At 36.0% G+C, this 15,490-nt stretch overlaps 3 protein-coding genes across 6 annotated transcripts; all 3 read left to right on the top strand.

Annotated features, from left to right (window-relative positions):
* The first annotated feature begins 1,356 nt into the window (after nucleotides 1-1,356).
* On the top strand, nucleotides 1,357-8,341 carry LOC108207340 (uncharacterized). The gene is made up of 18 exons (XM_017377795.2): nucleotides 1,357-1,996; nucleotides 2,549-2,610; nucleotides 2,694-2,753; nucleotides 2,870-3,293; nucleotides 3,758-3,819; nucleotides 3,899-3,958; nucleotides 4,054-4,120; nucleotides 4,218-4,280; nucleotides 4,664-4,727; nucleotides 4,818-4,911; nucleotides 5,034-5,117; nucleotides 5,230-5,319; nucleotides 5,432-5,459; nucleotides 6,523-6,753; nucleotides 6,829-6,890; nucleotides 7,578-7,687; nucleotides 7,762-7,849; nucleotides 7,933-8,341. The coding sequence occupies exons 1-18, from the start codon at nucleotides 1,552-1,554 to the stop codon at nucleotides 8,173-8,175; spliced, it is 2,337 nt and encodes a 778-aa protein (XP_017233284.1). The 5' UTR covers nucleotides 1,357-1,551; the 3' UTR covers nucleotides 8,176-8,341.
* A 650-nt stretch (nucleotides 8,342-8,991) lies between these two features.
* On the top strand, nucleotides 8,992-13,216 carry LOC108206520 (uncharacterized). 2 transcript variants are annotated; one of them, XM_017376848.2, is made up of 4 exons: nucleotides 8,992-9,147; nucleotides 9,963-10,109; nucleotides 10,379-10,489; nucleotides 12,410-13,216. In XM_017376848.2, exons 2-4 carry the CDS (start codon nucleotides 9,993-9,995, stop codon nucleotides 12,638-12,640), a joined length of 459 nt encoding a protein of 152 aa, XP_017232337.1. In that variant the 5' UTR covers nucleotides 8,992-9,147; nucleotides 9,963-9,992; the 3' UTR covers nucleotides 12,641-13,216. The 2 variants fall into 2 exon arrangements, with proteins under 2 accessions (XP_017232337.1, XP_017232338.1); XM_017376849.2 differs by having other exon boundaries at nucleotides 9,001-9,147; nucleotides 9,979-10,109.
* Nucleotides 13,217-13,814: 598 nt separating this feature from the next.
* LOC108208174 (uncharacterized) lies at nucleotides 13,815-15,035 on the top strand. 3 transcript variants are annotated; one of them, XM_017378675.2, is made up of 3 exons: nucleotides 13,815-14,134; nucleotides 14,282-14,623; nucleotides 14,825-15,035. In XM_017378675.2, the coding sequence occupies exons 1-3, from the start codon at nucleotides 13,981-13,983 to the stop codon at nucleotides 14,836-14,838; spliced, it is 510 nt and encodes a 169-aa protein (XP_017234164.1). In that variant the 5' UTR covers nucleotides 13,815-13,980; the 3' UTR covers nucleotides 14,839-15,035. The 3 variants fall into 3 exon arrangements, with proteins under 3 accessions (XP_017234164.1, XP_017234166.1, XP_017234163.1); XM_017378677.2 differs by having other exon boundaries at nucleotides 13,816-14,134; nucleotides 14,324-14,623; XM_017378674.2 differs by having other exon boundaries at nucleotides 13,821-14,623.
* Nucleotides 15,036-15,490: the final 455 nt, after the last annotated feature.

Genomic DNA, 15,490 nt, shown 5'->3' on the forward strand with positions numbered 1-15,490 from the left:
GAATTTCTCCATTATATTTTCTTTTCATTTTTCCTTGACATATCCTACTATAGCAACTAATATCCCGGGGTTCCTCAAACTCGGTGCACTATCAACTAGAAGAAAAGGAATAACAAAAAATCTGATTTGAGCACCGTCAGCTTTCAAACAAGTGAAGACGAAGGAAATACAGACTCAGATGATTCAAAGACCCTTGCAGCTGCTGAAAGGAATTTGCTACTAAATTTTATTAGTAAAGTTTGTGGTTATCTAGAGATTGAAGATTAAGATAAAGTTCGGATATAATCTAAGTTATTTTCTAGCTCTTCATTCGTTTTTTGAATTTTTGAAATCATCAAATAAGCAATTTGTATATAGTGTCTCGTGCACAAGAAGTTGGGTGGCAAAAAGAGTGTCATATGTGGTATGACATTCTTGTTGGCTCTCCATTGGAGTGGAAAAAGTGTTAAGCAAAATTGCTAACTTTTATCACCCTCCTGAAGTAGAGAAAAGTGTATAAATCACCCTAAAGTCATTTAGATTCTTATACTACTATGTGGCAACTTTGGGTGCCAACCATTGTCGTAAATTTTCATGTAAAAATTGTCGAAAGAGAGAAAAATAAAATAATAATATTTTAAATGATTTGTTATTTTAAGCAATTTTAGTTAGCACCCCGTTGGAGATAGGGTTAAAAATGGGGTGGGGAAAATGGGGAACCCGCCCTAACCCGCCCCGAATGGGCAGATCCGCCCCGCTAATATGGGGAATAGGGCAGTGATGGGGAATGATTTTCTGCCCCGCCAAAATATGGAGCAAGTATGGTATTTGCTGAATCCCCGCGGAGATTCCCCGCCCCGCCCCGCATATATTTTATATAAATAATTAATTATATTTAATATAATATATTTATTATATTTAATATTATTATTTTTAATACACAAAACTATAATTTTACAATGTATAACATGTCTCTTTGATTTCTATTATAATTAGTTTTTTCCTTTTAATATACATGTCTCGTATATTTTTATTAAATTCTGAAGAAAAAATTACTTAATTTTAAAGTAATTATTTAAAGTGTAATATTATAGAAGCGGGGCGGGGCGGGGCGAAATTATATTAAGTTCCCGGTGGGGCGGGGATGGGGATTAAAAATAAATCCCCGCGGGGAATGCGGCGGGGATGGGGCGAAATTATATTAAGTCCCCGGTGGGGCGGGGATGGGGATTAAAAATAAATCCCCGCGGGGAATGGGGCGAGGATGGTGCAGGAAAAAATTATGTGGGGCGGGGCTGGGAAATGAAGTCCCCGTCCCGGACCCGCCCCATTTTTAAACCGGGCGGGACTAGTATAACAAGTATGACGTCATCGTGTAAAAAGGATGTACTGCCTGAAGTCGAACACAATTTTCAACCGCTCAATGCGCGGGAAGTCGACACGTGGCACTTGTCAAATTAAAACCCTATAAAACGCATTTCATTCCCTTTTGACAACAAAATCTCAGAACTCATATCTTTCTACATACTTACAAATCCTGTCTACGTAGAGACCGCCGATTTGCTGTTGACAATGGAAGCTAATACGACTCACTCCCAACTCGCTTTTCATTCCCAACTCACCACACTCGTCTCAGACAACAGCGCCGCCGATTTGCAGAAAGCCTGGCATCTAACGAGCCTTGTGCACGCCAATGGCAGCCCGATTCGCTCACAGCAGCTCGCATCACAATGCAATAAATTGACTCTCTGTTTGATCGAATTTCTGTGCTCAATGCCTGGATCACCTCTATGCTTCACTCCGAATCGACTTGTGTCCATCACTCGAGAAGCTGTGGTGGGTTTTACTCGGTTCTTATGGTTTTTGAGGAGTGGCTTGGCGGTTGTGCCGAGGAGTCTTCGATACGTGGGGCCCAAGATTTCTCTGCTGCAGAATGTGACCAAGGTTTATTTCAGGAAGCGGAAGAGGAATGTTGCAGGAATTCAGATTTTGCCGGCAGCAGATATACGTGCATTTGGTAATTAGGGTTTTTTTTTTCTTTATTATTGTGTGTGATTGTTGTTAGTTTTTTTGATTGCATACTTGATTTTAGCGGTTTTTTTGAATCTGTTGGAGAAATTTATGGTAATTTCACACATTGACCTGTAACATCGATTTAAATACACGTGTGATGCTTGTGTATTATTGGAAGAAGGTGATTCACGTTTCCGAATTGTGTAATTTTTTATAACTGAATTTGGGAGATCTGCATCTCATTATTATTGACTTGTAAACAACGATGTAAAGACACGTGTGATGCTTGTAAATTAATAGAGGTGATTAATGTTTTTATGTGTGTATTTCCTTTTTAAATGAATTTGGGAGATCCGTATCTCATTAGAAGTGCCTCCCCGAATACACATTCGATAAATGTGTCATTTAATAAGTTCGTGTCTCTGGGCATTGCGTGGTGATTTTTCACCGTTTTCTATATACTCATTTCGCATCTGCAAACTTGATGTTGGTATATTTGTCATCATCATTTAATTAAATTGTGGTGTATATAAGGCATCTTTCTGATTTTATGCAGGTGAAAAGTATCCACCCATTGTCTTGAATATATCTACTGAAACTCAAACAGTGTGTGCAAAGGTAATTACATATTTTAAGAATCTGGATGCTTATAATTGTGTCGATATATAGTTTACCTACTCTGATTAATTATTATGAAACAGAAACTAAAGCAGAATTACATAGAGAATGGACACCCTGAATCCAGCTCCACTTTTCCTAAGGTAAGAGTTTCACTTTGCAGTGGGAAAACTTTATTGCCACTGCGCACTTACACATTGAGACATTTGCTTTGTGAGTATTTGACTTCTGAATCATAGCTTCAAATTGTGCCATGTAGAATCAAGTACAGCTGAAGTCCCTCCCAGCTTTTGAAGGCTTCACTGTGGAGGAGGAAGAAGGTTTAGGTAACAAAGCTTGGCATCTACTGAGTCTTGTACATGCCAATGGCAGCCCGATTCTTTTAAAGGAGCTCGCGTCACAATGCAAGTTCACTCTTTGTTTGATAGAATTGCTGTGCTCGATGCCTGCCTCACCTCTTTTCTTCACTCCGAATCGACTTGTATCCATCACTTGCTCAGCCTTTGTGGCTTTTACTCAGTTTTTATGGTTTCTGAGGAGTGGTTTGGCGGTTGTGCCAAGGAGTCTTCGATATAATGGGCCCAAGACTTCTCTGCAAAATGTAACCAAAGTTTATTTCAGGAAGAGGAAGAGGAATGATGCAGGAAGTCAAATTTTGTTGGGAGCAGATATATGTGCATATGGTAATTAGAGTTCTAACTAAGTTTATCTTTATCCCTGTGTGTGATTGTTATTACTTTTCTTCATCGCGTAATTGATTTTAAGCCGTGTTTAATTTTAATTTTATTTTTATAACTCTGTAAAATGATGAATCTGTTGTAGAAATTTATGGTAATTCCACACATTGAGTTGTAACATCGATATAAAGAAGGTGATTGACATTTCCGATGTGTGTATTTTTTAAAATAAATATGGGAGATCTGTATCTCATTATACTAGTTGCCTCCACAAATTCACATTTGATAAATGTGTCACGTAATAATTTCATGTCTTTGCGCATAGCAGGGTGATTTTTCACCCTTTTCTAGAAACTCATTTCGCATATGTGAATTTGATGTGCTATTTACCCTCTCTCCGTTTGTGGTATATTGGACATCATTTACTCGGATTGCAGTATATATAACGCATCTTTTTTGTTTCTATGCAGGTGGAAAGTATCCATCCCTTGTCTTGAATATATCTACCGAAACTCAAACAGCGTGTGCAAAGGTAATTCCATATTGTAAGAATCTGGATGCTTATAATTGTGTTGATAGTTTACCTACTTGGATTAATCTTTATGAAACAGAAACTAAAGCAGAATTACGTAGAGAATGGGGACCATGAATCTAACTCCACTTTTTTAAAGGTAAGAATTCCACTGTGCAGTGGGAAAATTTATTGCCACATTTGCTTTGTGAGTATTTGACCTCTGATTCTTAGCTTCAAATTTGTGCCATTTAGAATCAATTGCAGCTGAAGTCGCTCCCAGCTTTTGAAGGCTTCACTGTGGAGGAGGAAGAAGGTTCAGGTAATAAAGCTTCTACAACCCGCTGGTAGATGCTATATCCTTGACATTACAAAGAGGCATCTTGATTTTCTTATTTCCTTTTTTACATAACATGCAGGTGGCTCTGGTACAGTCTACAGGGCAAAGAGAAAGTGTGATGGAGTGATAGTTGCTCTTAAATGTATGCTATGAACGATTTCTTGAAGTCGTAGTTTTTTAACTTTTTGAATATACATTTGAGAAGAAAGATGCCATTACAAGTTTGATGCATCTGGTTAAACAACATTTCTGATTTGATTTTAGAGGTAAAAGAATAAGCTCTGTGGTTAGAAGCCAACTAAAAATTGCTTAGGAACCATTACTAGGTTAAATGAGTACTCTCCATGTGTATTTGGTTTTTATCAGTTTCACACTTGTAAGTTTTACCCATTTGATAGCTTTTACTGTAACAAGACTTTGCATTACTAGATACTAAGCAAAACTTCTTTTATCTGAGGTAATATCGATATAATTTAATGCAAAATATGTGTGGGATGTGTAAATATCCTATCTATGATTTCACAGGTCCTCATGCCAACGCTAGCAGACACCACATCCGAAAGGAAAGGAAAATGTTAAAGAAATTCAGGTAAAAATGCCAGAAATATTTAAAAATCTTAGTAGTAGATGCAACTGTAGAGATGTATCAACTCCTCAGCTTTAATAAATCACAATGCAGGGGTAAAAACTTTATCATAGAATATGAAGGCTCTTTCAAGCATGGGAGTGCTGATTGTCTTGTTCTTCGGCATGTTGAGCATGAAAGGCCTGAGGTGATATGAAGCTCTGATCTTCTTTTCTCTCTTTTTATTAGGTTAGCAAGTCTATTATTTAGGAAAGTTAGGCTAGGTTGTGTGTTCGCTCCATCTAATTTGCGTTTTAATATATCTTTTAGGTCTTGATGAAAGAAATAGACCTGTTTAACCTACAGTGGTATGGATATTGTTTGTTCAGATCTCTTGCTAGTTTACATAAGCAGGTAGAAAACTCTGTGAAGTGGTTTTGGTATTTGCTTGTATATATGACTTCTTCACATGTCACCGACTCACCATAGAATCTCGCTTACTATATATGCTTTGTATCATCTACAGGGAGTAATTCATAGGGATGTTAAGCCCGGGAATTTCCTTTTCTCACGAAGGGTAACTAAGGGTTATCTAATAGACTTTAACCTAGCTATGGTATGCGCATCTTTTTATCTTATAGATTATTTTCCACTTATATCTTGTTTGAAGTAAATTCGTGCCCAGATTGATAGTTCATGCTTCAATCTCCAACATTTTCTTTATGCAGGATATGCACAAGAAATACGGAACAATTGGTGAGCTCTAATTTCTGAGTAATATTAAGATCTAATAAATGGATATAATATTTTGCTACCTTTTGTATCATGGGCATTGTTGTAATCAAGTCGAGCCAAGTTCCCGAGGTTTGAGTTCAAGCTCGAGTCCCAAGCCCATTCTGAGCATAAAATTACAAACTGTTTAAGAGCCGCTCGTTCATTTTGTCAAGAGATTTGCCTGTTCTTTTATTCAGGAATTGTTTTTACATGTACTGAATTCATGCAAGCCAACTAGAAAAGATTGAATTGTAGAACAAAAAGATAGATTAATAAACTTGGGTGGATGAACCGCAGAACACCCACTATCCCAAGGGTTTCCGAACCACAGAAGGGACATAAACCATAGATCGCAACCGATGAAGACCCATTTAATATTCAAAGATATTTAAATAACCAGTCTGACAATAATATGTGGGGTTACATGACTGATATTGTAATATAAACCCTAAAATATAACCTAATGAACTAAAGCTGTAAATGCCGTGGCTTATTTAAAATAACATGCATTATTAATGAACTACTAGCCAAAAACTTGTTGGTCTTGGTTGCAAGTGAGCACTCGTGAGCAGCTCACTTACTATGTTATGTATAATATTAGCTTACCGATTGAGCCTGCTGGTTAACTTTTTTACGTGTCAATATGCAAGCTTTTGAGCTGTGCTCTGACGTGTTCACATTTGGCTCCTTTATGAACTGAGCACCGAAATTGTGCTCAATCATGGTATGTTTTAAATAAGCCGGGCACCGACCTGGTCATAAGCAGCTCGTCTTATTATGGCGATACTTTCCAGGATTCTATCCCAAGAGTTTGGTATTTGATATTGAGAAAGGCAATTCCATAATTTGAGATCATAATGTTGTAATACCCAGCCATCCTTTGTGTTATGGTGTAAATTAGATTTTTTTTTTTTTGTCAGGATGGTGTAAATTAGATTTAGTTGAGTTAGTTTGCTATATTTTCTGCAATATTTTAATTAGATAAATCAGCAGTTAGCAACAGTGCATATTATAAACATGTTCCATTACCGTAAACTGCTTTCAGGCGAAAGGCCGAGAGAACCTATTCCTAGCAAAGGCAGAAAAGAGCTGATCAGCCTGGCACAGAAGACAATGTACGGTCCGAATGATGAAGTAGCAAGTTCTGCTTCTATCAAGAGAAAGAGGACTGCTGCCCCTGCAGAAAAAGTGGATAATAACATCATTTACGTAACTCCAATGCCTCTGCATTCTTCAGGAGTTGCTATTCCGGGTGCAGGCTTTATACAGAGCAGAGGTATATTTCCCTCATTAAGTCCCTTGATGCTAAAGATGACTTCATTTTATATAGTGACATGTTTTTCTTTTGTAGGACAAATGATGAACAAGAAAGAAGGTCCCTGTGTTGGAACTAAAGGTTTCAGGGCTCCAGAGGTAAGTTGTGAATCTGCCTCCAGTTTTCTGCTATTCTTCTTTCTCACAGTCTTTTGTAGATGATATGTTATGTATCATAGTCACATTAATTAGTTATCTGAACAATTAATTGCAGCCGACTCACATTCCCCCCCCCCCCCCCCCCCCCCCCCCCCCCCTCGGTATTAATTTTGTTACAATAAGAAAGTTGTGTTGGCATTGAATTTAGGGTAATCTAATAGTACGAATTTATCATGGATGTAGAGAGGATCTCATGTTTAAATGTAGTCTTTTCAGCATTCATGCAACCTGGAAAATAGTTATAAAGAAACGTGAGCATTAATCTAATTATTGTTAGTGAGAAGGGGTGTTAGCATCTAAGTGGTTGTTGAGGATTGTATAAACCATGAATGCAATAGAGAAGGAATGATTTTTGAAAAAGAGGCATAATGGTCACACCTCTCCATCACTATCCATCTATTTGCTCATCTTTACCTATTTCGAACCCGGTTATTGTCACTCCTATTATCTATCACTATCTTTGGAGCCTAATTTTGTCTTTCAGGTTAAGCAGTTTGTTGATTTATATTATTCTAAAAAACCAAAAATAGAGCACTTATAAGCTAGTGTCATTTACATAAGCTTCCCTCTATTCAAAATCACCTTCACAGAACATGTCTAAGGCTCTAAGTTCTGTGGTTTGTCCAGGTGTTGCTCAAATCTCCTTTTCAAAGTCCAAAGATAGATGTATGGTCTGCCGGGGTGACACTGCTCTGCCTGAGCACCGGAACATCGCCATTTGATGGTGACCCTGACCAGTAAGGATTCTTGCAAATGCCATTTGAAAGTTTTGCTCTCATAATTAGTCAACTCAGGAAATCCTTTCTGACAGGAACTTGATAGATATCGCAAAGTTGAGGGGTAGTGAAGATCTGTGGGAAGTTGCAAAGCTACACGATCGTGAATCTTCATTTCCTGTGGTACCACTGAAATTACACATATACTTTCAACTATGTTTAATCATATATCTGAGTTTTATTTAAAGCATTCAATTTCCGCGCAGCAACTTCTTGATGCAAAATATTTGCTGTCTAAGAAACTGCGTGACTGGTTTAAGTTAAACACGAATAGGCCAGAACTGCTCGAGGATCTTCCCAGGTCTTTCTTTGACCTTGTGGACAAATGCCTGACCGTGAACCCAACATGGAGAATAAGTGCAGAAGATGCACTTAAGCACCAGTTTTTTGCAACATGCCATGAGGAACTACAGCTACAGAGGTGGCTGCGGCGACAAAGACTCGGCTGAAACTCAAACTCTGCAACTCACCTCTAGTTGGCCACTCAACTTGAGACCTGTGAGGGTTTACAAGTGTAATATATGTTGTATAATGTATATCATTGTACTAGTCCGGTAATATCAATCTTACGTTGAACAGTATTTGCCCTGGCTTTTGGAACTAAAATTATTAATCTCCCGTTTCATTTCATTTATTCGACCATTCATTTATTTACAATCTTTTTTAGTATTTGAGACGTGACGTTTGGTGGTTAAAAAATGCTGAACCAATTAAAATGATTTAAGTTAATGTTATAATCCTGGTGTTGGATATGCAACGACCAATAAATTGTACATTGTCTAACTTGTCCACAGCGACTTACATACGTATGCTTTCAAATTCAATTTCAAAATTTTATTTAAAAAAAATTGAATATTCAAACTTTTTATTCAATTTTTTTTTAATTGTTGATGAAACAATATCTTTTATAAATGTTTTGAAATACATGTCAAATCCTCCTTCTCGGATATAAACAAATGATGGGTGTATAGGGGTAAATTTGATTGTTCTGCTATTGTTTAAAAGGTTCATATAATAAAAATATATAAATATTTTACTATAAATAAACACCATGTATTAAGAATTAAAAAAGTGGTAATTACCATTTATTAAGAATTAAATAAATAAATAAAAGAAATGAAAATAACTTAGCTGAAAAAGGAAAATAAATGTGATTATATCAAAGTTAGTTTTATCAATATATTTTTTACTGATATAAAAAAAATAAAAAATTATATGCGCGTATTTAAGGTTTTTCTAATAAAATTCATGACTAGCTTAAATTAAATCTCATTTAACAAGTCACCTCCTTGGAAATTTGTTTTGTAAACTATCTAATCATCTGAGAACTATCTAATCATCGGAGAAAGCAGAAACTACTAGACGGCGGCGAACACTTCAATTGCAATCCCGATACACTATCTAATCTTCTAATCTCACTGGTAATTTCGACTTTGAGCCTTCGATTTCATTTCATTTTGTTATATTCTGTATGTTTATATAACTCGTATTAAGCCCTAATTACTGCTACGATTCCGTAATAAATCTGTATGCCATGTCCGTGAATCTCTAATATGTTGTTATCAGAATACAATCATACAAAATACGAAAGTCGAGCTTTGTATCTTTGCAGCTTTTTGTTTAGTTAACTGCGTTTTATTTATTGGGGTTTATATCAAACAGGCCACTCATTGGGTCAAAATATCTCACTTGACCCACACATCTCAACGGGGGCTCATTTAAGCCACTATAAAACAAATACATATCATTTTACCCACATACTATTCATACCTTTTTACTTAATCATTTATAAAAATTTAACCGTTTGTTTTTTTACTACGAAACCACTTCGAGTACTTTCATAATTATCTCTAGTATTTATCAAAATAATTTGGGAAATTATAAAGCAACATAACAAGGGTGATCAAATAAATATATATTTATAGCTACATATATTTTTAATTACATAGTTATGTTGCTTTAAAAATTCTCAAATTATTGTGATAAATACTAGAGACAATTATGAAAGTACTCGAAGTGGTTTCGTTGTGAAAAAACAAACAGTTAATTTTTGACAAATGATTAAGTAAAGAGGTATGAATAGTGATGTGGGTAAAATGATATGTATTTGGTTTATAGTGGCTTAAATGAGTCCCCGTTGAGATGTGTGGGTCAAGTGAGATATTTTGACGCAACGAGTGGCCATTTTGATATAAAACCCTTTATTTATTTGGTCAATTTTGGTTGTGTGTGACAGCAATTGAATTGGGCAGATCAGACTAGTTTGATGGAGAGGCTTGTAGAATTTGGAAGAAGAGCAATGTTTTATGTCAGGGTTCTGTCCGGATATGAAGAACGCCGGATTAGATCTTACAGACTCCAGATACAAGAACGTCTTGCTAAGGTCTACGAATGTTTGTTTGTCAATTTAGAATGCTATGCATTTTATCATACTTGTAATATAATCATTGAGAAGTTTTTTTAGCTGTAAAATAAATGAAGTTTAGTAGATTAGCTGGAAGTGGAGTGTTTTATTAAAAGCATAAGTTCCTTAATCAGGGTCCCGTGACAGCAAACGGCTGTGTTACGGACCCGAGGGATTATTATGAGCTTCCTCAATGATATCTCGACTTTTAGTTATGCTGATGTACCACTTTTGTGATTATGTGCCAGGCAGAAGAAAGGAAGGCAGCCTTAAGAAAGATCCCTGAGCAGGTTATATTATCAGAGGTGCGGCGTATGGTAGAGGAGATGCAAAATTTGAATAAAAAGCTGGAAGAAACTGTGAGTTTGCATATCTTTCTTTTTTTTTTTCCCCTCTGCATTTGCTTATCCAGATTTATATTTGGACCATGTATAGGCTTGCAATCACAGACCCTGATGCTACTTCTTGTTGGGTATTATTAAATAAAAAATTGTTAACAAATTTTAAGGAGAAAAAATGAAGGTAGGAAAGAAGAGTGGGAAAAATGTGGGGTGCAAACTATGACTGGATTTGTGAAGAAAACTAGTAGGATGTAGATTGGAGCATTCCTTTTCGAATTGGTTAGTATCATTCGTAGCTGAGACTGTGCTAGGAATGGAATGTATGTAGGAATTAAATTTATAAAATTTACCCATAGAGTAGTGCAAGTTTCAATCTATAACTTCGAATTTCGTTCATTCGGCTGGACACAACATGAGAGTTGTACTCGGGAACTCTGCCATTTCTAATGGTGCCTCTTTTATATAATCATTTTACAAAATAAAATTTCCGGTGACACAAGGTTATAACTTTGCCTGCTTTATTGCATGTCTGTCTTTTATTTCGTTTTTTGTATTATTCCAACTGTACTGCAAATTCTGGGTGTTTTAGTAATAGCAAATATACTAGTAAGTACTAGAAAGGGTGCTCTCTTACCTTAATACTTCCTCAATCCCAATTTATGTTTGACTTTTTGTGGTCAAATGACCAAACTTTGACTGGTAATTATTCTTACCTAATCTTATAAAAATGAAAAGTACATTTTAAAGTTAAATATATGTAGTTTCTAATAATATATTTTTTTATAAAAACATGATATATGTAAATTTCATTCAAAGTTTGGTCAATTTGACCGCAAAAGGTCAAACAAGACTTGGGACATAGGGAGTACAACTAAATTGCCTTGATGTATATAATAAACCTTTGGTAATATCTATATACTGTCTTTAGTTACGAGACTATGAGGAATGATGGCATTATATTTGCTATCAAGTAGTCATTGAAATAGCAACCATGTGTTTGGTGGTGGCACTTTTTTCTACATGTTGATACTGAACAGCCGTAATTGCCAATCGTTTATTTTGCACAATTTAATCCACAGTCAAGGGCTTACTTTTTGACTATGAAGTCTTTAAAGTGAAAATTTTGCGTACATTGGCACTTTCAGAGAGCTTTTTATTGATTTGGTAGCTTCTCCCACTTTCATAATTCCCAGAAGCATCTGAAATCTTTACTACAGCAATATCGCATCATCATTCCCAGGAATAAAACCATGACATCTGGAATTGACTCTGTTATCTTTGTCTAGACACTATTTGTCCTAATGATTATTATCTCTTTCCTAAATCCTGAGCTTATTGTGAACAAGGTTGATTTTATGAGCAGGACAATGTGATATCATTTTTGATTTACGTGCAGACTAACAACTGAAAGAAGGTTTTAATGTGATTAATGTTTTCCTATTTGCTGCCAGATAAAGTAATACTCTAAGAGGAACCAAAGAAAGATTATAGAAAAAGTGGCGATGCTGGCGGGACTAGGAGTGTAGTGGCTATTCCTTATGTATTATTTGGGGTCTTAAGGATATTGCCACATATATCAAAACACTGTCACTGTTTATTAGATGTTAGCTGACCCCCTCTAGTCCCCCACACTCGATTTCATTATGTACAACTCATTTGTCTCTTCAGCAAATCTTTACTTTTGATTTCTCCACTCAGTTTATACCCATTAAATAGTTCCTCTAGTCATTTTGTTAGGCATGCTGGCATTTACTGCTTATGTCTTTACATTTTCTTTATAAATGTGCAATTTAGGTCGATGCAAAAGAACTTCGACAAAAGGAGTATTAGTTTTGTAGTTTTTTAGCATTGTGCAAAGTCTACCAACTTGTTTCCCCTGATTATTGTCTATTTTTTCATCTTCTAGATTAGCATAAATGAACATTTTCCGATGTGCAGGAATCTGCCATTGATCAATATTTCAGCCCACTCGATAAGGAAGCTGAGATGATAATGAAAGTTCAACTTGAGGGAGAGGAGAGGTCAATGAAGGAGATGGTGAAGACAATGCAAAGACAGGCTATCCTTGAGAAAGAAGAAGCGGAGAGATTGTCTAGTGTTCAAGATGCAGAAGCAAAAAAAAATATTGAGGAAAAATCATCCCCTAAACCCCCCAGTGTAGCAGAGTAACTTGGAAGAACTATATTGACATTAGATATTCAAGAGGCATTCTGTTGTCTACATCTATATTCCCCCCCTTCTTCCTGACTATTCTTCTTTTAAATCATTCTCAAGCACTGGTCAAAGCTGTGCAATGCCCAAGGAAAAACCACTTTGGCCAGTCAGCCGTGGCTCTTTTAGGATAGACAACAGTTATCTATCCAGAACAACAGCTTGGTAAAATTGTGGTGGCTCGGAGCAGCTATAAATGATGCGTGTGAGAAATAATAATTATAGCAATTCTTTAGTGTAACCTTGTAACAAATCATGTTGCAGTGTTGAGTTGCTTTTGTCGTGGGGATAAACTGAGAGTGTCCACCAGGCTATTTCCGATCTAACTAAAGGTTGCAGTCACTGGTCAGTGACCTCAGTATCGGCATATTTATCTTTGGCCCTCTTTTTTGAACATCTAGCTTAGTAGCTTGCTTATCGATTATTATCATGTTCACCATACCCCATTTTGCTTTTTCGTCTGCCCTAAATAAAAGTTGTGTTTTAGAGTGTTTGATTAGACTTAATAAAATTACTTGTCTTGTGTTTGGTCGATGTGAATGAATATGAAAGGAATGTAATGAAATTTGAACTATGTTGGACAGGTAGAGGCCAATATTTATAAATTTCATTTCTTACACCATATACCAGAGATCACTGTCAATTTGGAAAGGAATACTCTATAGTCCGTTTCATTTTATATATATATATATATATATATATATATATATATATATATATATATATATTTTTGCTAGTTGAATGGAAAAAACGTCATGATTATTGACGCCTGGAAACCAATAAGATTATCCCAAACACCCAATTACAATTACTTACAACATGAGATCACTTTAAGCAAAATATTATAATATTATGTTATCTACAAAAATTATAATATTATATCTAGAGATAATTTTGTTATTATGTTTAATTTTGTTTGATAAAAAATACAAATTAAAATATATAAAGCTTAAAAAAAGAGTTGTAAGTTGTACACATTTTCTTAAAAATCCTTGATTAATTTTTAAAAAAATATTTTATTGATTTATAAATTATATTTTTTGACCAAAATTCCCCATTGATCCTGAATAGGTGGGTCAACCAATTCCTCGGATGATATTAAATTTCACCAAATAAAATTATAAAAATCAGATGAACAGAAAAAGTTGGTGCTGCACTAGTATTCTATTAAAGCCAATAAAGGCGGGAAGAAATGAAGAGAAAAAGGAGGGAAGCTGCAATAAAACTAAAAGAAAGCCTAAACCCCCAAAATGATGACCTAATAGTTGGATAACATTTGTGTTGAGGTATAAAGAGATATGGATGAACAAGGTTTGAAATCGACGAGCGAAATGACCAGATCCCTGAAGCAGAAGCTCAAGAAATATGGTTTGGCGTTGAAAAAAAGAGCTATTGGTGTTGGTCCTGATCCAGATCCAAGTCAAAGTAATAGAGAGGGGACTGTTGATTTGGGTAAGGATTCTGATACTTTAGTGTTTTCAGAATTAAGTGTTAATGTCGTATGTGATTCTGAGAGTGAATTTGGAGAATCTGTTTTAAATGATTTCGATCTTTCTGCTGAGAAAATTGAATTAACTGAGCCGATTGATGTTTATGTAGAGGAGAAAATAGAATTTACTGAGCCGATTGATGTTAATGTAGAGGAGAAACTGGAATCTACTGAGCCGATTGACGTTGATGTAGAGGAAACAGAGGTAGTTGATAAGATGATGGTGGAGGAGAATTGTAAGTGGGTAAGGCTGAGTGGAAACTCCGAAAAGGTGGATCAAGGTGCCAATTCAGCTACTATATTTAAGGAGCCAGTGGCGAATCCAGCTCCTGCTAGTAGCACTAACACCAATTTCATTGAGATTGCTAAGAAGCGTGGTTTGACGTTTGATCGTCCTAGGTGGTGGCCATCGGATGAGGTTATTGCTAGAGACTGGAAGAGGAGGCTCGCAGGTTAACTACAACCCCTATTTCCTATATATACTGCTCTGGTGTACGAATCTTCGGGCCAAATTAATGTAGAAAAAGAAACATGTTTTAGAACCAGTTGGATGCAATATATTTATGTGACTAGAGAACTTTCAAAATTATTCCTAGGTAGCTTAAACTTGTTCATGTCTAAAATATTACTCTGTGTGTGTGTTTCTGATGCAGGAAACAGCGACTAATGGGAAGAATCACAGCATAGCTGGTAAACTGGTAGTCCAACTTTTGTGAAATAGATGTGGTCATCTATGTCATAACTCAGTGGTTTTTGTATGTACCAGCTTGGATAGATATGATCAGATCCGTCTAACTAAGTGGTTTTTGTATGTACTGCCTGTTTTAACGTATGTTATCCTACTAGTTTATATTATCTGCTCCACTGATGTGCTTGATTTTAATCCTGGATATGTTTAAGAATATGCATTTGGAAGTGAAGAACATAGATGGATATGAGAACTCGTTTAGAGGGAGAAACAACCTGACTCTAGATGGATATCTCAAACAAGAGAGAAATCTAATTTTTGAATATCTTGATCAAATCAATATAAGAATGCACAAGCTAGATGTAGGGATTGCCTGAGCAACTTAATTATTTAAGCTGAATAGCGGTGTCATAAGCAACTCCGGCCTTGTTGTCAGCTGGAATTGCACCCCTCCAGTTGCACCAAAATCTTTCCATAGCTGCCACTCACTTGAAATATGAAGTTGAGCGGGCCTTCTGGTGGTTTAGGCATGTCCCTTACGGGCGCCATAAGCATCGCTCTCCATTAGGGGTTTATATCAAACGGGCCACTCGTTGGGTCAAAATATCTCACTTGACCCACACATCTCATT

The sequence above is a fragment of the Daucus carota genome, chromosome 2 (assembly GCF_001625215.2).
Source record: "Daucus carota subsp. sativus chromosome 2, DH1 v3.0, whole genome shotgun sequence".
Classification (NCBI taxonomy): Eukaryota; Viridiplantae; Streptophyta; class Magnoliopsida; order Apiales; family Apiaceae; genus Daucus; species Daucus carota.

What these genes read in the sequence shown, in the direction of transcription:
- LOC108207340 (XM_017377795.2), top strand. Translation starts at nt 1,552, where the DNA reads ATGGAAGCTAATACGACTCACTCCCAACTCGCTTTTCATTCCCAACTC. An exon ending in AGCAGATATACGTGCATTTG is followed by an intron (nt 1,997 to 2,548) that starts GTAATTAGGGTT and finishes GATTTTATGCAG; the next exon opens with GTGAAAAGTATCCACCCATT. An exon ending in GGAGGAGGAAGAAGGTTCAG is followed by an intron (nt 4,121 to 4,217) that starts GTAATAAAGCTT and finishes CATAACATGCAG; the next exon opens with GTGGCTCTGGTACAGTCTAC.
- LOC108206520 (XM_017376848.2), top strand. Translation starts at nt 9,993, where the DNA reads ATGGAGAGGCTTGTAGAATTTGGAAGAAGAGCAATGTTTTATGTCAGG. An exon ending in TACAAGAACGTCTTGCTAAG is followed by an intron (nt 10,110 to 10,378) that starts GTCTACGAATGT and finishes ATTATGTGCCAG; the next exon opens with GCAGAAGAAAGGAAGGCAGC. An exon ending in ATAAAAAGCTGGAAGAAACT is followed by an intron (nt 10,490 to 12,409) that starts GTGAGTTTGCAT and finishes TCCGATGTGCAG; the next exon opens with GAATCTGCCATTGATCAATA.
- LOC108208174 (XM_017378674.2), top strand. Translation starts at nt 13,981, where the DNA reads ATGGATGAACAAGGTTTGAAATCGACGAGCGAAATGACCAGATCCCTG.